This window comes from Chiloscyllium plagiosum, chromosome 20 (genome assembly GCF_004010195.1).
Source record: "Chiloscyllium plagiosum isolate BGI_BamShark_2017 chromosome 20, ASM401019v2, whole genome shotgun sequence".
NCBI lineage: Eukaryota > Metazoa > Chordata > Chondrichthyes > Orectolobiformes > Hemiscylliidae > Chiloscyllium > Chiloscyllium plagiosum.
Window position 1 is genome coordinate 18,915,596 of NC_057729.1, and position 22,578 is coordinate 18,938,173.

Here is a 22,578-nt window from a genome sequence, read left to right on the forward strand (position 1 = left end):
AGCTTAAAAGAGGGAGATGTTCCTGCAGGCTGAATTTAGGGAGCCAGGTAGAAGATCAGCAAGGAGGACTTCAGTATTAGTCCTTTCCAGAGTACTCTTGATACGACTTGCAAATGACGATAAGAATTGGATGATTAAAGCAGACAATGTGTAGCTGGAAAGACAAATTTCTGGGACCACCTCTGAAGTAGATGAGATATATAGAGGGTGCATCTGAACAGAGCAATTTGCTTCCTCTATTGGGGAATGTTTAAATTAGTTTGGTAAGGGTATGGTATCAAGAAGGTAGTATTAGATGCCAAGGTCCACAGTATACCTGGAGATATAGATAGCACTGCAAAAGGAAATTGTGAAAGTTATTATGTGGGTTTAGAGTAAAAGTGAATCTAACAGAAACTTGGCACAAAGTAAAGCAACAGTGGTTGTTAAATATTCCTGGATACAAGGTCAGGATACAAGGACAGAAATTAAAGGGGGAGGGATGGCAGTACTGATTAAGGAGACACTGCAGTGCTGGAGAGAGAGGATGTCCCAGAGCAGAGAGATCAAGGACAGACTCTCTTTGGCTGGAGCTAAAGAAGAAATAAAGTGCAGTGACATCACTTGGTGTAATTTATCGGCCGCCAATTAGTGGGAAAGATGTAGAGTGACAAATTTGCGTAGAAGTTAGAAATATGTAGAATTATTACAATGGAGGACATTCTATATCTGAGTATAGACAGGGATAGTTGTTTAAAATATGGACAAGGGCAAGAATTCTGAGAGTGTGTTGAGTTGAATTTTCTATAGGATATGTTTCTAATCCAAACAGAAAGGAGGCATTGTTGGACCTGGTTCTTGGAAATGTGGTGAGTCAAGTAGATCAAGTGTCACTAGGGAAATGTTTGTGAGTTATTGATCATTGTTTCATAAGATTTAGATTGGTTATGGAAAAGGACAAGGAACAATCCAAATAAATAACAGAGAGAAAGCCAACTTCAAAGAGTTAAAAATGGATAAGAGTCAAATGAACTGGAATCAAAGGAATGGCAGGCAAAATGAACTGAACAATGGATTCCCTTAAAGAGGACGTAGTTAGGGCAAACACATGAGAGCTCTCTGGTTGACAAAAGAGTTGGAGTTCAAGGTGAAGAAGAGAATGTATGTTTGGATGTCGTCTGATCAATAACAGAACCAGGCTGAATATACAAAATTCAGGAGGAAATTGAAAAGCATATCAGAGCAGCAAAGAGAGAATTTTAAACGAGAATGGCAGCTGACATGAAATGGAATTCACAAGTCTTCATTCGACATAGAAATAGTTAAGGGGTGAAGTGCTGGAGGTTAGAGAACAAGGAAGGGATTTACAGGAGAAACAGGGGCTATGGCCTCTGTCTTTGCCAAGAAAGAAATGCTGAGCAGACCATGGTGAAAAGAAATGTAGTTCACACATTTCAAAAGCTCAAAATTGATATAAAAGCAGTTGGATAGCCTGTCTATGTTAATAAAACATCAACACTGGATGAAATGCGTTCGGTTCTGATATAACGCATGTTTCTTCAATGCAAATTGACCTTAACGTGATTAAAGAATTTTGACCATTATTTGTGGAAAGTGAACTTTCTCTACCTATATTAACTATAACACGATTCTGACCCCATTTGTTTAAATGGCGCAGCTATTGCACAATTTTCTTATAATGCAAGATTGCACGAGAATAGAACAATTGCATTTTATCAGAATTGACTCTACAGCCAAAAGTACTGAAGAAAATGAAAATTGAAACTGTAGAGGAACTGGCCATAATTTTCCAATTTTATTTAAACTTGGATGATACCAGAGGACTGAAGAACTGAAAAATGTTGCCCCATAGATCAGTTAAGAGAACAAGGATAAGTCCAGAAAGTAAAGGTCAGTCAGGCTCACCTGTGCGGTGGGGAAGCTTCTAAAATGATAATTCAGGATAAAATTAATAGTCATAAGGGGAAATGCAGCTTAATTAGGGAAAGCAAGCATGGATTTGTTATGGGAAAATGATATTTAACCTCCAGTTCTTTTAGTGAGGTGACAGAGAGGGTTGATGAGGACAATGCTGCTGATGTGTTGAACATGGACTTTCAGAAGTCATTCTGTTAAAGTACCACTCAGTAGGCTGGTGGGCAAAATTCAAGACAGCAAGACATGAAATTAGCTGAGTATCAGGAATCATATTATCATAAATCATAGAATTCCTACAATATGGAAACAGGATATTTGGCCCAACAGGTCTACAGCAACCCACTGAAGAGTAATCCACCCAGACCCATTCCCCTATTCTATTACTTTTCCCCTGACTAACCCACCTAACCTACACATCCCTGAACACGAGAGGCAATTTAGCAAGGCCAATTCACCGAACCTGCACATCTTTGGACTTGAGAGGAAACTGGAGCACCCAGAGGAAACCCACACAGTCATGGGGAGAATGTGCAAACTCCACACAGACAGTCACCTGAGGCTGGAATCGAACCCGGGTCTCTACCGGTGTGAGGCAGCAGTGCTAATATAATGAATTTTTTTTTTGGACTGCAAGAAGAGTTGCACTGGAGTTCTCCAGAGATTGTTTATGATTTTCCTGGTGTGTTATAGACCTTAGTTTGCAGATGATGCATAACTTCGAAGTATTGTAAAGTGTGAGGAGGCTAGTGTAAAACTTCAAAACGACATAGTTTGGTAGAGTGGGCCAACAAATAGCAGATGAAATTTTAATGCAGAGCAGTGTGATGTGATTGAATGTGGTAGGCCTGATTCAGGGATAGAAAGCAAGAGTTCCAAATGGCCTCCTGTATCTGAAAGGGGATGTGTGTTTTGGTTTGAGCAGATGCTGATATTCATTATTGAAGCAGTTTGGATGCGGGGAAGCCTGAGGGTGGCAGAGACCCATTTGATTATTGATTTCAAAAGGGATTTGGACAAGCACTTGAGGTTTAAAAAATAAATTATAGGCAAATATAAGTCAGGGCGTTGGAACTGGCTAATTTGCTCTCACAGAGAACCAGCATGGTCTTGGCAAGTTTTATGACCTCCTGTGTTGTAGCTGTTCTGTGATCCCATGTATGTGGTCAGAATGGGCTGATAAATCCTCTGATGCAGCACTTCAATTTAGGAGGTTCCATGTAGGGAAAGGTTTTCTGTTCTCGTGGGACCAGGAACTTTCCAAATGAATTCTGCAAAAATAATGAGAACAACTAAGTGCTGTGATCAATGACAGGAATATAACCTAAGGATCAGGATGCAATGCCAAAAGACATTCAGTGTCATCACACAAAGGGATCTTCAGATGGCACATTTGACAATGAACAGTCCCAACCTAGCTGAATCACTAAATGCCCCACTCCCCCCATATCTCACTTACCAACAATCTCCTTCACTCATGGTTTATACATCAGCCTCATACACCTCGGACAGTTGCAAGTCTCACACCCTTATTCCAAGTAATGGCAGTCAACCATGACAGACACACCATATGGCTAACAGAAGGTAGGAACAAATACCCAGTGAGGACAAGTATGGCTATCTGTTCTCCATTCCAATGGAGAAATCTGTATTACTCATCATTCCAGTTACTATGACTGCCAAGACAGTCAGCAGTGACATTGTAAAAAAACTTGATGGTGACTATTCTGATCTGACCTTTTTCCAATATCCTATTGTTTGTGTTTAAAAGAGGGTACTATCTGGAGGGTACTATCTAAAGTTGGAAATTGCACTGCTGCAGCTCAATCAATTGCACTCTGACGGATGACATGATCTGTTCGCTCTGCAGACCATTCCTATCACCCACACAAATCCCCTCACTAAACTGGTGTGCACCAGGGGCTGCATTGGAAATGAGTACACTGAAAGTGCAGATCCAATTTACATCCTAAACCTCACACGGAGTGTTGAAAATATGAGGGATACAAAGCTGTTACTGTTACCATGTCTTGCTGAACAAAACTGCAATAATAGAACATAGAACAGTACAGCACAGTACAGGCCCTTCAGCCCTCAATGTTGTGCTGACCTTTTGTCCTACTCTAAGGTCAAACTAACTGACATACCCTTCATTGTACTATCTTCCATGTGCCTATCCAGGAGTCGCTTGAATATCCCTTATGTAGTTGACTCTACTACCGCTACTGGCAGTGCATTCCATGCACCCACCACTCTGTGTAAAGAACCTACCTCTGACATCTCCCCTAAACCTTTCTCCAATCACCTTAAAGTTATGCCCCTCTCATGATAGCCATTTCTGTCCTGGGAAAAAGTCTCTGGCTATCCACTCTATCTATGCCTCTTATCATTTTGTATACCTTTATCAAGTCACCTCTCATCCTTCTTTGCACCCATGAGAAAAGCTCTAGCTCCCTCAATCTTCCTTCATAAGACATGCCTTCCAGTCCAGGCAGCATCCTGGTAAATCTCCTCTGCACCCTCTCTAAAGCTTCCACATCCTTCCTATAATGAGGTGACCAGAACTGAACACAATATTCCAAGTGTAGTTTAACCAGGGCTCTACAGAGCTGCAGCATAACCTCACAGCTGTTAAACTCAGTCCGCCTGCTAATGAAAGCTAACATATCATGTGCCACCTTGACAACCATATCAACTTGGGTGGCAACTTTGAGGGATCTGTGGACATGGACCTCACGATCCCTCTGTTCCTCCATAGTGCCAAGAATCCTGCCTTTAACCCTGTAATCTGCATTCAAATTTGACCTTCCAAAATGAATCGCTTCACACTTTTCCAGGTTGAACTTCATCTGCTACTTATCAGCACAGCTCTACATCCTGTCAATGTCCCGTTGAAGTCCTCCACACTATCCACAACCACTTCAACCTTCGTGTCATTGGCAAACCTACTAACCCACCCTTCCACTTCCTCCGAGTAATTAATAAAAACCACAAAATGCAGAGGTCCCAAAACTGATTCATGTGGAACACCACTGGTCACTGGGCTCCAGTCTGAATAGTTTCCATCTACTACCACCCTTTGTCTTCTATGACCTAACTAATTCTGTATCCAGCCAGTTTTCCCTGTATCCCATGCCTCCTTACTTTGCGAATGAGCCTACCTTGGGGAACCTTCTCAAGTGCTTTGCTAAAATCCATATACACCACATCCACTGCTCTACGTTCATCAATGTGTTTTGTCACATTCTCAAAGAATTCAATAAGGTTTGTGTGGCATGATCTGCCCCTCACAAAGCCATGCTGACTATTTGGAAAAGCATAGTTTGATTAGAGATAATCATAAATCTTGTATCTCAGAATCCTTTCCAATAATTTGCCCACCACCAACATAAGACTGACTGGCCTGCAATTTCCATTGTTATCCCTATTCCCTTTCTTGAACAAGGGAATAACATTTGCTACCCTCTAATCATCTGGTACTACTCCAGTGGACAGGTGAGGACACAAAGATCAAGGCACAGTAATCTTTTTCCTTATTTTCCGTAATATCCTTCAGTACATCCCATCTGGTCCAGGGAATTTATCTGTCCTCACGTTTTTTAAAATTTACAGCACATCTTCCTCCTTAACATCAACCTGTTTGAGCATACAGCCTGTTTCACACTGTCCTCACAAACAACAAAGTCCCCCTCACTAGTGAATAAGCAAAGTATTCATTGAGTTTTTATTAATGGGATGATTTTTAATGTAAACATAGTGAAAGGTTAACCACATTAATTTACAACCTGTAAGAATATGGTAGATGCTTCTACAAGGGGCAATGCAGAGCTGGCCCTACTTCTGGCGAGTGAGGCTTGACAGATGTTCAAGGTGACATTTTAGCGATAGCAACCATAAAATGGTACATTTTAAGCTTTAATGAAAAAGGAAAAAAGATGGTCTTAAAATAAGGCTTTGAAAGGGATATGGCAAACTTTATTAAAATAAGGCAGGATCTGGCCAAAATAGACTTGGTAGAGCCAAAGTAGACTGGGCACAGTTACTTGAGAGTGAATCTACATTAGAACAGCAGGGAGTTGTTGAACAAGGTACTGGGAGGAGTACAGGTCCAAAGTGTTCACTTTAGGGTGAAATACAGGAGCATCCAGCCCAGGGAACCCTGCATTTCTGGGGTTATTCAGGATTGGATAAAAAGGAAAATGGAAATGTAGAACATATACAAAGAGAACAAAACAAATTATGCCCGAGAGGATTATAGAAAGGGGTGAGCAATTAGAGAGCAAAGACAGGGCATGAAAAAAGGCTGGTGGACAACTTGGATAATCCCAAGTTATTTTATAAGGATGTCAAGGCATAGAAAATAAGTAGTGAAAGAGTAGCACCTATTAGGGACCAAGGGGGTAATCTGTGTGTGAAGCCAGCGGACATTAGTAAAGTGTTAAATTAGTACTACACATCTAGCTTTACTTGAAAGAAAGGGGATCCAAATACAGAATTTGCGAAGATGTACCTGTACTGTGAATTCTCGAGCAGTTTGGTATAAGAAGCGAGGAGGTATTGGGGGTTTTGGCAGATTTTAAAAGTGGACAAATCTAGATGAGTTGTATCCCAAGCTACTGTGGGAGGCTGGGAAGGAATTTATTTTGCCATACATACGTATACATTCCATTTCTTTACATACAGAGATCGGAATTAATCATTCGTATATATAAGTCTGTACATTGACCATCCTGGTATTTTGCTGAGGAGTCAGTGGAGCCCACTTACTGAGTGGGCCCCCTGTTCTTTGGCAGGCAGACGTTACACGTTGGTCTTTCCCCACCGCTCCTTGGTGGCAGCTGCCCCAAGCTTCAGCGCATCCCTCAACACGTAGACCTAGACCTTGGAATGTGCCAGTCTGCAACACTCAGTCAGGGTCAACTCCTTCAGCTGGAAGATCAACAGGTTTCGGACAGACCAAAGAGTGTCTTTCACCGAGTTGATGATCCTCCAGGCACAGTTGATGTTCGTCTTGGTGTGCATCCCAGGGAACAGACCGTAGAGCATGGAGTCCCACGTCACGGAGTTGCTCGGGACAAACCTCGACAAACACCACTGCATTCCTCTCCAGACTTCCTTTATGTAGGCACATTCCAAAAGGAGGTGTGTGACAGTCTCGTCCCCCCTGCAGCCGCTTCGAGGGCAGTGTGCTGTGTGGCAGAGAGTCCGGGTGTGCATAAAGGATCTCACAGGCAGAGCCCTTCTCACCACCAGCCAAGCCATGTCTTGGTGCTTGTTGGAAAGTTCTGGCGATGAGGCATTCTGCCAAATGGCTTTGACAGTCTGCTCAGGGAACTGCTCGATAGGATCCGCCCTCTTTTTCCCGAAGGGTATCAAGGACACTACGTGCTGACCACTTCCTGATGGACTTGTTTTTCTTCATAAATTTCTCCACAAAGGACAGGTGATCCGGAACGGTCCAACTACTCGGAGCGTTCCGCAGCAGCGAGGACAGGCCCATCCTTCGCAACACCGGGGACAGGTAGAACCTCAGTACATAGTGACACTTGGTGTTTGCGTACCGGGGATCCACGCACAGCTTGATGCAGCCACATACAAAGGTGGCCATCAGGGTGAGGGTGGCATTGGGTGTGTTTTTTTTTCCCCCTGTTGCCCAGATCTTTATACATCGAGTCCCTTTGGACCCGGTCCATCTTTGATCTCCATATAAAATGGAAGATGGCCCAGGTGACTGTAACAGCACAGGTTCTGGGAATAGGCCAGACCTGTGCCATGTATAACAGCAATGACAGTGCCTCATACCTGATGACCAGGTTTCTTCCCGTGATGGAGAGCGACCGTAGCTTCCATCTGCCTAGTTTCTGCCTCACATTGCTGATATGCTCCTCCCAAGACTTGGCACACGCCCCTGCCCCTCTGAACCAAATATGAAAGAAAATTACTGTGGCCTTGACTCAAGTTTTTGTCATTTCTGGCCTTAGGGGAGGTACTGGAGGACAGCCAATGTAGTTCCAGTTCACAAGAAGGGTGTTAGAGAGTGTCAGTGGGCAGGAAACTGTTGGAGAAAATAGTGAGAGAGAAAGACATGGTTTGATGGGGTATCGTCAGCATTGCTTTGTCAAGATTCGGAAATTTGTCAAAGGGAGGTCATACCTATTAAATCTGGTGGAACATTTTTGAGGTGCTGACCAAATATGTAGATGAGGGTAGAGCAGTTGATGATGTAGTTTTATATAGATTTCAGAAAGGCCTTTGACGAAGTGCCGCATGGGATGCAGGATAACTTAGCAAGTTGACTTAGTGACAGCAAACAGAAGGTGGCAGTTGAAGGCTATTGTGTGACTGGATGCTGGGGAAGGGGGAGGGTGTAGAGTTGAAGATAAGTAACTTTGTGGATAAACAAGGATTGGCTGGATGGTTAACAGTAAGGAGGAACGTGTTAGCTACAGGAAGATATAAATGGATTGGTCAGATGGGATTTAACCCTGATAAAAATGTGGAGCTGATGCACTTTGGAAGAAGGAACAAGACAAGGGAATTCTCGATGAATGGCAAGACAGTAGGAAGCTCAGAGGAACCGAGTGATCTTGGAGTGTTTGTCCCCACAAATCCCTGAAGGTGGCAGCACAAGTTAATAGAGTAGTTAAGAAAGCAGACCGGACACTTAACCATTATCAGTCAGTCTAGATGATAAGAGCAAGACGGTCATGTTGGATCTGTACAGAATTTTGGTTATGCCACAGCTGGAAGACTGTGTGCAGTTCTGCTTGTCCACTATAGGGAGGATGCGATTGCACCAGAGAGGGTGCAAAGGAGATTCATCAGGAGCATTTGGTAATGGAACCTGGTATGGAGCATTACAGCTATGAAGAGAGGCTAGATAAAATCAAATTGTTTTCTTTGGAGCAGAGAAGGTTGAAGGGAGACCTGATAGAGATACATCAGATGATAAGAGCAAGATGGTCATGTTGGATCTGTACAGAATTTTGGTTATGCCACAGCTGGAAGACTGTGTGCAGTTCTGCTTGTCTGGGTGAATAGAAAGCACTGATACCCTTAGTCAAAGGATCAGTATCAAGGGGGCATAATTTTAAAGTGAAAGGAAGGAGATTTAATGGGAATTCAAAGGAAATGTTTTTCACCCAGAGGATGAGGGTGGGGGGTGGGAGGTGGGAGGAGGTTTTGAATGCCCTACCTCAACATGTAAAAAAGAAAGTACTTGGATGAACACTTGAAATGTCATAACATTCAGAGTTACAGGCATAGTGTGAGGAAGGGGGACTATTGTAGGTTATACTGTAAATTTGGCAGTAAAGATGTAATGAGCCAATGGGCCTCTACAAATTTTTCCTATGAATGTTTTGTAAACTCTGATCAAAAGCAGAACCTGCAGTCCACCGCCATCAAACAGTGCCACCTTCTGACCACAAAAAAGCAGCACACTAGTACAACATGTCCAGATCCAACAGTACTTAAGTTCTCTCTTGACATTTTTTTTCTCCCCTTCTTCCCTGGAATTGTGATTTCTGCTTGACCACAGTTCCTCAGTTGCTGGCCCTTTGCTACTGCACTATTTGTCACATGTCCAGGTGGAGCACGCATGTTAGCATGTTTCAGGTGGTGTGGAGTCACTGACTGGATATTGTCATTAAGAGTGGAAACTGTGATTGACTTCCAGCAGTACCCTTATTGCTAAATTTATTTAAACCCTGGGTCACAAATGGTAACCATTTTGCTCCGAAGATGTCCACTAGGTGAGCTTGATCAACACAAGGTTAAACCTGTGATCTCTGTTATGTGCGACTCAAATCACATGAGTTAAGAGTAAGCATAAACAGATGAGTGAAACACATAATCAGAGATGTAACATTTCCTTAACTAAAAACTAGGTGACGCTGTTGCATAACACAATGAATTTTTTTTCCCTCAGGAACTGAATGTACTTGGCACCACTGACTTCAACACCGTCCATTATCCACAGATTCTAACAAACAAAATAAGCAAATCTGTGAGCAGTCCTTTTGAAGCATTGTTCTTGGTAAATTGTTAGTCCAAATCTTCCATATGTCAAAGGTCAGAGTAATTTGCATAAGTTCACAACCTTCGAGTGTGAAGTGCCTCTGACTTGGCCCTTGTCTGATGGTCAGTTGGCAGTTATGTGTCGATGCAGAAATTAAATACCACACACTGTAGCGGATGTTGCTTTAAATCTACATGCAAGGCAGCATATTTCTTTTACAACATATCTTAAGGCAGAGCTGAAAGCGCAGACGTGTTTCCTTCAGTACATAAAGCGAAGCACAAGACCGAGTCTGAGGATCCACAAGCACAGCTGTCTTAAGAAAAGTTAAACAAGGCAACCAGTTGTTATATCCAGCATAATATAGTGTGTAACTGGAGGCAATATTGGAAGATGTTTAATGATCCCGCTGGATTTACAAAATGGGCAGTCAACAGTTATCTTCTATTAACTTTTTAAACACTGAAAATGCTAAACATGACACTCCTGTCTCAGTATTTTAAATTATTTTGAGTGCTTGCCATTAAGACTCATTATGTACAGGATATACAACACCACCAGTCTTCCCCTGGAAGTATTTGTTTATTCACATCCTTTCTTGGATTTGGGCCAAAGTAATCAGAAATTAAAGTAGTTGCGTCATGCATGTTTGACATTACAGCCTACTTGAGCTAAGCTCTGACTCTTGGTTATTCCTAAATATCGGCACAAGTATCACAACCTTTCACTTCCTCGATAACTAACATGGTGCCACTGTTTAAGAAGAGTGGTAAGGACAAGCTAGTAAACTATAGACCAGTGAGCCTGACGTCAGTGGTGGGCATCCTGAGGGGCAGGATGTACATGTATTTGGAAAGGCAAGGACTGATTAGGGATAGTCAACATGGCTTTGTACGTGGGAAATCATGTCTCACAAACTTGATTCTGTTTTTTGAAGAAGTAACAAAGAGGATTGATGAGGGCAGAGCAGTAGATGTGATCTATATGGACTTCAGTAAGGTGTTCAACAAGGTTCCCCATGGGAGACTGGTTAACAAGGTTAGATCTTACGGAATACAGGGACAACTAGCCAGTTAGATACAGAACTGGCTCAAAGGTAGAAGACAGAGGGTGGTGGTGGAGGATTGTTTTTCAGACTGGAGGCCTGTGACCAGTGGAGTGCCACAAGGATTGGTGCTGCGTCCTCTACTTTTTGTCATTTACATAAATGATTTGGATGTGAGCATAAGAGGTACAGTTAGTAAGTTTGCAGATGACAGTGGACAGCAAAGAAGATGCAGTGGACAGCAAAGAAGGTTACCTCAGATTACAACAGGATCTTGACCAGATGGGCCAATGGGCTGAGAAGTGGCAGATGGAGTTTAATTCAGATAAATGCGAGGTGCTGCATTTTGGGAAAGCAAATCTTAGCAGGACTTATACACCTTAATGGTAAGGTCCTAGAGAGTGTTGCTGAACAAAGAGACCTTGGAGTGCAGGTTCATAGCTTCTTGAAAGTGGAGTTGCAGGTAGATAGGATAGTGAAGAAGGCGTTTGGTATGCTTTCTTTTATTGGTCAGAGTATTGAGTACAGGAGTTGGGACATGATGTTGTGGCTGTACAGGACATTGGTTAGGCCACTGTCGGAATATTGCGTTCAATTCTGGTCTCCTCCCTATTGGAAAGGTGTTGTGAAACTTGAAAGGGTTCAGAAAAGATTTATAAGGATGTTGCCAGGGTTGGAGGATTTGAGCTATGGGGAGAGGCTGAACAGGCTGGGGCTGTTCTCCCTGGAGCGTCAGAGGTTAGAACATAGAACATAGAAAAGTACAGCACAGAACAGGCCCTTTGGCCCACGATGTTGTATCAAAATTTAATCCTAATGTAAAATATAGTAAAAACCTACGCACTCCTCAACTCACTGCTGTCCATGTGCATGTCCAGAAGTCGCTTAAATGTCCCCAATGACTCTGCTTCCACCACCACAGCTGGTAACGCATTCCATGCATTCACAACTCTCTGCATAAAGAACCTACCTCTGACGTTTCCTTTATACCTTCCTCCTAATATCTTCAAACTATGACTTCTCGCCCCAGTCAATCCTGCCCTGGGGAAGTGTCTCTGGCTATTGACTCTATCTATTCCTCTCATTATTTTATACACCTCTATCAGGTCTCCTCTCTTCCTCCTTCTCTCCAGAGAGAAAAGTCCGAGCCTATTCAACCTTTCTTCATGAGGCAAGCCCTCCAGTCCAGGCAGCATCCTGGTAAACCTTCTTTGCACCCTCTCCAAAGCCTCTGTATCTTTCCTATAGTAGGGCGACCAGAACTGGACACAATATTCCAAGTGTGGCCTCACCAGGGACTTGTAGAGCTGCAGCAAAACCTCATGGCTCTTAAACTCTATACCTCTGATGAAAGCCAAAACACCATATACTTAACAACCCTATCCACTTGGGTGGCAGCTTTGAGCGATCTATGTACTTGCACACCTAGATCCCTCTGTTCCTCCACACTGTCAAGAATCCTGTCTTTAATCCTATATTCAGCATTCGAGTTCGACCTTCCAAAATGCATCACTTTGCATTTATCCAGGTTGAACTCCATCTGCCATTTCTCAGCCCAGCTCTGCATCCTGTCTATGTCGCGCTGCAGCCTGCAGTAGCCCTCTATATTATCGACGATACCTCCAACCTTTCTGTCAACTGCAAATTTACTAACCCACCCCTCAACCACCTCATCCAAGTCATTTATAAAAACTACAAAGAGCAGAGGCCCAAGAACAGAGCCCTGCGGGACCCCACTCAACACTGTCCTCCAGGCAGAATACTTTCCATCTACAACCACTTTCTGCCTTCTGTCAGCCAGCCAATTCTGAATCCAGATAGCCAAATCTCCGTTTATCCCATACTTCCTGACTTTATAAATGGGCCTACCATGGGGAACCCTATCAAATGCCTTGCTGAAATCTATATACACCACATCCACTGCTCAACCATCATCGACCTGTCTTGACACCACCTCAAAGAACTCAATAAGATTTGTGAGGCATGACCTGTCCCTCACAAAGCCATGCTGACTGCCTTTAATCACACTACACTTTGCCAAATAGTCATAAATCTTATCCCTCAGAATTCTTTCCAAAACTTTGCTGACCACAGGCTTAAAACTGACTGGTCTGTAATTGCCAGCAAATTCCCTATTACCTTTCTTGAAAAGAGGAACAACATTGGCCTCCTTCCAATCGTCCACTCTCCTTCTGTGGAGAGTGAGGACGCAAATATCCTTGCCAGCGGCTGAGCAACCTCCTTTCTCACTTTCCGGAGCAGCCTCGGATAATTCTGATCTGGCCCTGGGGACTTTATCAATGGTAATGTTTTCCAAAATTTCTCGCACATCAACTTCATCAATCTTGATCTGGTCAAGACTGTATCCCAGCTCCTCTAAGTTTTCATTTACAACAAGTTCCCTTTCCTTGGTGAAAATCGAAGCAAAAAACTCATTTAGGGCTTCCCTTTCTGCTCAGACTCCAAGCACAAGTTCCCTCAGCTATCCCTGATCATTCTCTTATTCCTCACGTATGAGTAAAGCACCTTTGGGTTCTTCCTAATCCTTCTTGCCAAGCCATTTTCGTACCCCCTCCTGGATCTCCTCAGTCCATTTCTGAGCTCCTTTCTAGCAAGCCTGTAATCCTCTAAAGCTGTGCTAAATCCTTGCTTTCTCCACCTTACATAAGTTGCCTCCTTCCTTTTTGATGAGAAGTTCCTCTGTTCTCGTCATCCAAGGTTCCTTAATCTTATCACTTCTTACCTGCCTCGGAGGAACAAATTTGTGCATCACTCGCAACAACTGCTCCTTAAATAGTCTCCCCATGTCTGCTGTGCCCTTTCTGTGGAACAATTGCTCCCAATCTATACTTCCCAACTCCTGTCAGCGCATAATTTTCTTTTCCCCAATTGAATATCTTCCCTCGGTAATTGCTCCTTTCCCTTTCCAAGGCTATGCTAAATGTGAGGCAATTGTGATCACTGTCACCAAAGTGCTCTCTCACCACGAGATCTGACACCTGTTCTGGTTCGTTGCTGAGCACCAAATTCAAAATGGCCTTTCCCCTGGTCAGTCTGTCAACATACTGAGTAAGGAAACCCTCCTGAACACACCTGACAAAATTGGCTTCATCCAAACCATCTGCACTTAGGAGGTTCCAGTCGATATTGGGAAAGTTGAAATCACCCATAAAAACAACCCTGCTACTTTTGCATTGTTCCAGAATCTGCCCGCCTATGAGATCTTCAATCTCTCTACTGCTATTAGGTGGTCTGTAGAAACCCCCCAATGCGGTGGCTGTTGCCTTGCTGTTCCTAACTTCCACCCATACTGACTCAGTAGTCAAACCTTCCTCAACAACCTTCATTTCTGTAGCTGTGATGCACTCTCTGATTAGCAATGCTACACCCCCTCCTCTTTTTCCACCCTCCCTGTTCTTTTTAAATGTTCTAAACCCTGGAACATCAAGCAACCATTCCTGCCCAGTGAAACCCACATCTCCATTATGGCCACAACAGGTTGAGGGGTGACCCTATAAAGGTTTACAAAATCATGATGGCATGGATAGGATAAATAGACAAAGTCTTTTCCCTGGGGTGGGGTGGTCCAGAACTAGAGGGCATAGGTTTATGGTGAGAGGGGAAAGATATAAAAGAGACCTAAGGGGCAACTTTTTCATGCAGAGGCTGGTACATGTATGGAATGAGCTGCCAGAGGAAGTAGTGGAGGCTGGTACAATTGCAACATTTAAAAGGCATTTGGATGGGTATATAAATAGAAAGGGTTTGGAGGATGCGGTGCTGGCAGGTGGGACTAGATTGGTTTGGGATAGCTGGTCGGCATGGACAAGTTGGACCGAAGGGTCTGTTTCCATGCTGTACATCTCTATGATTCTAAAGGGAAAATTAGTAAAAGTCTCCCTAACACTCTTGTGCTAACATTTTAAGAGGTTACTCTGCAAATCTAAGGTTAGAAGCCATACAGGGTACTTGAGTTAGCAAAATAAGATTGACCTGATTCATGTTTGGGTGGGGTTGGTAATAAAAGTGTTGGTCTGCCAGCGAGTTACTTGTAAGGGGAGACGGAAGAAAAGAGTAGAGATTTGAAGAATTGTTATCACACTTGTGGAAACAAGGAGTAATACTTTCATGTCAAAGAAATCTCAGAGAGGAAATCAGTCATATTTTAATTTGTCATCATAAGAGTAAATTGAACAGAATATTCAATATTTTAAAGTTTCTTTTAGGATGATCATGTTCAGAAATGTCTGAGTTGCCTGCGATTATATATTGTACTAATCACAAAGTGATGTGTGTTGTCACTGAGCTGTCAGACTGTTTCATACCCGAGGGTGATTAGGTGACTACAATCTAGTATCTGCAATCCATTTACATGCCATCGAGCCAGTCCTGATATTAAGCAGAATAATGTGAAGTTACTCTACCCAATATTCATACTGTACAACCGGAACTGGCAGGTACCTTGTGTGTAATGTGGGAACTAATGGGCTACTGTGTTGAATCCAAACCAGTTTTAAATCTATGCACATTTTGTTACAGGTGATGGAGGAAACGATGTCAGTATGATCCAGGCTGCTGACTGTGGAGTAGGGATTGAAGGCAAGGTAAGGGTGTTGGCATTTGTAAACTTATTGGTATGTTTAGTTTTCATAGATTTAAGCTGTTCTGTTGATGTTTTACAGCAGTTACACTGGTTGAACTAACTCAAATTAGCCAATTTGCAATATTCAGCTATGAATGAGGTACAACACGTGAGTTAGATTCATGGGAGCATTTGTTCAGACATGTGCGATGGTCAGATATATGATATGGACCCATATCATTTGCAGTTCTGGATTAAGCCAGGGTCCACATTGCATGATTTCTGACAATGCTTCTGCAGCACTTTATATCAAATTGTGACTGATTCTGTATACATATTGCATAATTTTCTAATTATATATTAAATTATGAGAGACACAATGTTTTGCGAGGTTTGAACTTGCTAAGGTGCTATTTAAAAAAGCAGGTGATTTTAAATAATTGATAGTCAAAGAATAGTGAAATTTAACATGGAGTCGCTCCATTAAAACTCTTTGAATTTCAACTGGTGGTGTCTGCTTTCAATGTCACAAGTCTTGCGCAGCTGGCTGATTCTCCGCTTTAGTGAATCTCCGGAAATTTACCTTTATATTGCAGCTAGTATTTCAGGGAGTATTGCAAGAATGAGCGCGATATTCTGTACATTTTGAGAGCACCTCACTGTTATAATTTAGATCACACCAGAAAATTAAACTGATTCCAAGCTTTCCATGATGAGGAAATGAGAAAGATGAGTCAGGACTGCAAATCTGCCTGTGTCAGCATTGTAAAATAAGGCTTAGTGCAATTTATGGTTTTAAAAATACATTTTCAAGGTTTTGATTTGAATTGTGTGGTGCTCCTATGTTATAGGTTTCAAAAAAAATTAGGTTTCTGAGGAAGAAGCTAAGCATTTTCAAAGCAAAAGGTCACAGTCCACAGACAGTGCGGGGCCACAAGAAACAGGAATTAAGTGATGAGTAGTGGCCCCCAAGGCCACTTTCAAGGAGAGAAGGTGATAGGTAATTTTTAATTGGCAGATGTGCGCAAGCAAAAGCATGTTCCGTCAGAAATCTGAGGAAACTCAAAGAAATAATGTTTGGAAACTCGTTCAGTGTATATTTATTCTGATGGTATCAAAGCTCTAAGAAAATTAACCAAAAATGGGTTTTAACTAAAACTGTTCAGATCAAATGATTTTCACAAATTTCTTGTTTCCGTTAACAAATACAAAACTGTATTATAAAACAATGGAATTCATTAATTAAACAGCAGCCAATATAATTTATGTAATTAGTAATATAGTAATTAGGAACAATGACACATTAATTCCTTGTAGGTCAATACTTATAGAAGTATTGTGAACTGGAGTAAGTTATTACTTAAGTATAGGTTACTTTTAGTTGTTTTATCTGATGGTATACAAAATAAAAAGGAATGCATGTCCACTGACACCATGCTATTTGTGCAATCTGCCAGAATTTGAATGACACAAGGTTAAACATATTTTGACTTCGACTTACGTAATGGAGTGCAATGGTGTGATGACTTGGAATACTGTCCTTCATTTCTGTTAACTGGGTTTCAATTTAGTCCATGCTGCTATAGTCAGATTATTTTAATTGATTTCCTTGATCACCTGAAAATTTGATTTGGAGATGCCGGTGTTGGACTGGGGTGTACAAAGTTAAAAATCGCACAACACCAGGTTATAGTCCAACAGATTTGGTTGGAAGCACACTAGCTTTCGGAGCGCTGCTCCTTCATCAAGTTGTTGTGGAGTACACAATTGTTAGATGCAGAATTTATAGTAAAAATTTACAATTGATTTCCTTGATCACCTGAAAATTTGATTCGGAGATGCCGGTGTTGGACTGGGGTGTACAAAGTTAAAAATCACACAACACCAGGTTATAGTCCAACAGGTTTGGTTGGAAGCACACTAGCTTTCGGAGCGCTGCTCCTTCATCAAGTTGTTGTGGAGTACACAATTGTTAGATGCAGAATTTATAGTAAAAATTTACAGTGTGATGTAACTGAAATTATACATTGAAAAATATCTTAACTGTTTGTTGAGTCTCTCATCTGTTAGAAGGGCCATGATAGTTTCACTTTTTTCATGTAAATCACAAAACTTTTTTTAAAAAGTTACATTTTCAGGTTAACTTTAACAATTGGTGTCAACCCAGGTAATGTGTTGAAGGTGTTCGCCCCCTGTGTGCTGTTGACTGTGCCATAATGTTTATATTGATTCTCATCTAAAAAATAAGTTAACAGAGTCTTACATGGATTCATGCAGTTTTTGAGCAAAGTACAATGTAACTCTGCAAGTACAAATTCACCCCACAAATTTATATGTGCATGTGGATTTGTCCCCTTTATACACACACATACACACTGTCTCACAGACACTCAGAACCCCCCACCCCAGACACACACACGCACACACCCACATGCACACTTATAGACATATATTTGTGGGGTGAATTTGTACTTGCAGAGTTACATTGTACTTTGCTCAAAAACTGCATGAATCCCATGTAAGACTCTGTTAACTCATTTTTTAGAATCAGTATAAACATTATGGCACAGACAACAGCACACGGGTGAACACCTTCAACACATTATCTGGGTTGACACCAATTGTTACAGTTAACCTGAGAATGTAACTTTTTAAACAAGTATTGTGATTTACATATGAAAGAAGTGAAACTATCATGGTCATTCTCACAGATGAGAGACTTAACAAACAATCAAGGTAATTTTAAATGTATAATTTCAGTTACATCACACTGTAAACTTTTGCCAAAAATTCTGTGTCTTACAATTGCGTACTCCACAACCACCTGATGAAGGAGCGGCACTCCGAAAGCTAGTGCTTCCAAATAAACCTGTTGGACTATAACCTGGTGTTGTGATTTTTAACTGAAAATTTGACATTTCTATCTTTGTTTACATCCCAACTTGTAAGTATGCTTTTCAGAAACTATGTTTTTGAGGTAAACCCACACTGCTGAGCAATGTCATGAGTTTTGTTTCAACTTCTCTAGGAAGGAAAGCAAGCATCTTTGGCATCCGATTTCTCTATAACTCAGTTCAAACACCTTGGTAGATTACTGATGGTTCACGGACGCAACAGCTACAAGAGGTCAGCAGCTCTTAGCCAGTTTGTTATCCACAGGAGCCTGTGTATTAGTACCATGCAGGTAAGCAAACCACTATTCCCTGAGAAGCAAGTTTTGAAACTTTACAGCATTGCACAGCAACAAAAGACCGCTGGATTGAATTGTGGGCTAGCAGTTCAGTCAGCATCAGTAACCACAAGCAAAATGTCACAACATTTTAAGGGCATCTTTCATGGTGTTTTTCTTTCTAATAAATTTTCTATATTATTTCACAATAAAGGGAGCGATTATGACTATCCTTTCCCTTCAGAAGTCCCCCTTTCCCCAACTGCACACCACCACCACCACCCATCCCAGTTTCCATCTGTTTACACTGAGATATTGCAGGAGGAAGTTAAGCAATAGAAGGGGTAATCTTTCTAAAAACCAGCTTAGAGCTTGGCAAATGTCTTTAATCTATGTACATCAACCATTTTTTATCTTTGTTGAAAGAATAACAAAGAAGTGTTTTCACGCTGGACTAATGAATAACAGCACACTAACTGCACTGTCTAGAAAAGCAGCAGTTCCAATTATCAGGTTGCGCTGACTTAGCTAAATGAGTAAATATAGCAAAACATAAAACAGAACTGTGGATGCGGGACAGTATGAAACTTCAGCATCAGAGAGTAGAAGGTCAGAAGGGATAGTAAATACATGATGAAAGGCGGGGTTATGAGAGGTGGTGGAGGCAGAGGGAAGACAAGGGAGGAAAGTTCCAGAGGGAGGAAGTTTCGAGAGGGGCGTGGGTACCTCCGAGTTGTTGGAGCTTGACCTCCTTAATGACTGAAAGGAAAAAATAAAGTTTCTGGCAAGTTCTGAAGAAGGGTCACTGTACTCAAAATATTAACTGTTTCCATCTCCATAGATGCTGCAAGACTTGCTGAGTTTCTCCAGAAATTTTTTTATAGCCATTGTCATGTAATATGCATCAGTGCTCCTGAAGTTCAGAGGGGAAAAAATTCAGTCAGAGTTATCGCAGCTGTTCAGGATCCTTATTGCATTTTGCTCTCCCGATATTTCTTCATTTCTTGTTTGTGGAAGTGTGGAAGCAGATCATTCAGCCCATCAAGTCCACATCAACCCTCCAAAGAGCATCCCACTCAGACCTCCCCATCATCTTAACCCTATGTTTCCCCTGGCCAGTCCACCTACTCTGCACATCCTTGGATTGTGGAAGGAAACTGGAGCCCCCGGTGATAACCCATGCAGATACTGGGTGAACGTGCAAACTCCACACAGACAGTCACCGAAGGTGGAATTGAATTCTGGTCACTGGCAGTGTGAGGCAGCAGTGCTAAATGCTGAGCCACTGTGCCACCATTAAGAATGGAATCTGTCCATCTTAACAGTCCTGACAGCAGGTCTGGAATGCATGCCACCTCTGCTTGGAAATGGAGCTTGAGGTGGCCAACCAATAAGATATGCAGATGCCAGGGCTCCAGCCAGTCCTGTAGCTAGGATGGGCAGGAAGTCACTGGCCCTGCCATTATCTCATGCAGTTGAAACATCATGTATCACGTTTAAATGATACGTGGCCAGGTTCCCTACCGTCCAGCAGTGTCATTCTGGCTGCTTGTCATTTTTTTGAATATGCATTGAAGTCCCTTGTTGGACCTGTCCACAAAGCATCAACCTGCACCATCCATTTGCCCTCTCCTCTAACAATCACGACCGTCATTCCATCAGACTTTTTTTTGGTGACTCCTGAGCCACCCATCACCTTTGATCAACTGCCAATCACTGCAGTGTTTCTCCCAGTCAGCTCCATGGCACATTAGAACTGCTCTTCTCTCTCTCTCTCTCTCTCTGGGCTGTATCCCCACCTATCGTTTATTCTTTACCCCCTCACACCACCCATCTTCTGCAAATAAACCAGCCCCCACCGCCTTCCACGCCCCTCTCTTCCCCTGGACCTGCTAGCTATCAGCTTGGACTGTCCCTCAATTAGACTTCACCTTCCCTTTGATGTCCTGTGAGCTAAGGGTTACAATGTTGACCTTCCTTATATAAGCTTTGGTCTACCCACAGTTGGAGGAGAAAGTGAGGTCTGCAGATGCTGGAGATCAGAGCTGAAAAAGTGTTGCTGGAACAGCGCAGCAGGTCAGGCAGCATCCAGGGAACAGGAGAATCGACGTTTCTCCTGAAGAAGGGCTTATGCCCGAAATGTCGATTCTCCTGTTCCCTGGATGCTGCCTGACCTGCTGCGCTGTTCCAGCAACACATTTTCAGCTCTACCCACAGTTGTGCAGACATTGATCATTCCAGTGGAGTGCAGCTTCTCCCCTTTACCCACCCTGCACACATGAACATGCCTGTGTCGGTTGTCATCTCTCTCTCCTTCAGTCTATTTGACCGGGTTTGCTGTCAGCGCACCCTAGCAAAGCCAGAGTCGATGGGAAACCGTTCCAAACAGTCCTAAATTTGAAAGAAGAAAAGACAACTAATGTACCTTGCAGACTTGGATTGACACTACCTCTAATTCCTATTGCACAGGTGTTAGTCTATTAAAAGACCAGGTCACTTTAATTGCTGCACATCTGAGTTTGTAACTTTTAATGCTCTGAGTAATGTCCTTATGTTTTCTCATAAGGAATTTTTAAATACATCAAGAAGGAAAGAAAAACTATATTAATGATTTATTGTGCAGAGTTGGTTGTATTGTAAAAGGAATATGGTTCCCTTTCACCAACAAAAATAACATGCACTCAAGTAATAGTATGATATTAATAAACAGTTACTGGAATTATGGACATTGACAGATGACAGTGTTCTTTTAAATATTGACAGCAGTGACCTTCTCTTTACATTGTTATCGAGCTGAAGAACAACAAGATGTCCAGTCTCCCCTCCTGCCAGCTTGGAATCCAGTTATTGGGACACAATGAGCTGGTGTATTTCCACTCTCCTTGGGATCAGGCACAAACCTCAAAGATTTGGTAGAAGTCCGATGTAGTCATGAAGAAGATCAGAAGTGATTCCATTACACCACTAGCCCACTAATATTTTCTGTAATAGTCTGTTTCAAAAGTAATTACTAATATGTCCAACTTTGCCAGTTAAAACAGTTCCATTTGTTAATTAACTCTGTCTTTCCACAGGCTGTTTTTTCTTCAGTATTTTATTTTGCTTCCATTCCTCTGTATCAAGGTTTCCTTGTTATAGGGTAAGTAAATTGTATCATTTTAGTTATACATGGGTTGATGCAACTTCCATACTTATACTACTTGAGGAAAGCTGAATTAGCCTCTGGAGTACAGTAAAAATTAAGTTTGTGAATAATTCATGGACAAAAAAGGCTAATTTGTTACCTCATATTGGCCTCTTAAAAGAAATTCATTAATTTCTTCTTAACCCTCGTGCATTTGAAATGAAAATTGTCAGATGTTCTATCAGTTTCAGAAGTTTTTGAGATTTTTTTTATAATGTGTTGAGTAATATGTAATGTAGAATAGAATCCCTAAATGTGGAAACAGGCCATTTGGCCCAACAAGTCTACACCAACTCTCTGAAGAGTAACCCACCTAGATCCATTCCCCTACCCTATTACTCTGTTTCCCCTGACCAATGCACCTAACCTACACATGTTCGAGGAGGTCAGCTAGCTCAGTTGACTGGATGGCTAGTTAGCAATGCACAGTGATTCCAATAGCATGGGTTCACTTCCTGTACCAGATGAAGTTACCATGAAGGATAGTCCTTCTCGACCTCTCCTTTTGCCTGGGATGTGGTGATCTTAAGGTTAAACCACCACCAGTCATCTCTGTAATGACAGAGCAAACTCCTGGTCCATCAGGACAATGGCAACTTTAATACACTCTCAATTTAGCTGGTAGTTGGTACCTGATACCAAAGGGTTTCCGAAAGGAAGGTTC

At 42.1% G+C, this 22,578-nt stretch overlaps 1 protein-coding gene across 1 annotated transcript in view; it reads left to right on the forward strand.

The window, feature by feature from the left end:
• The window catches only part of LOC122560050 (probable phospholipid-transporting ATPase IIA), a 179,465-nt gene that overhangs the window by 135,267 nt on the left and 21,620 nt on the right, over positions 1 to 22,578 (forward strand). Inside the window, exons 22-24 of the mRNA XM_043710245.1 lie at positions 15,519 to 15,583; positions 18,590 to 18,745; positions 21,805 to 21,869. Of these exons, the coding sequence (XP_043566180.1) occupies positions 15,519 to 15,583; positions 18,590 to 18,745; positions 21,805 to 21,869 (286 nt within the window). The remainder of the gene's footprint in view (positions 1 to 15,518; positions 15,584 to 18,589; positions 18,746 to 21,804; positions 21,870 to 22,578) is intronic.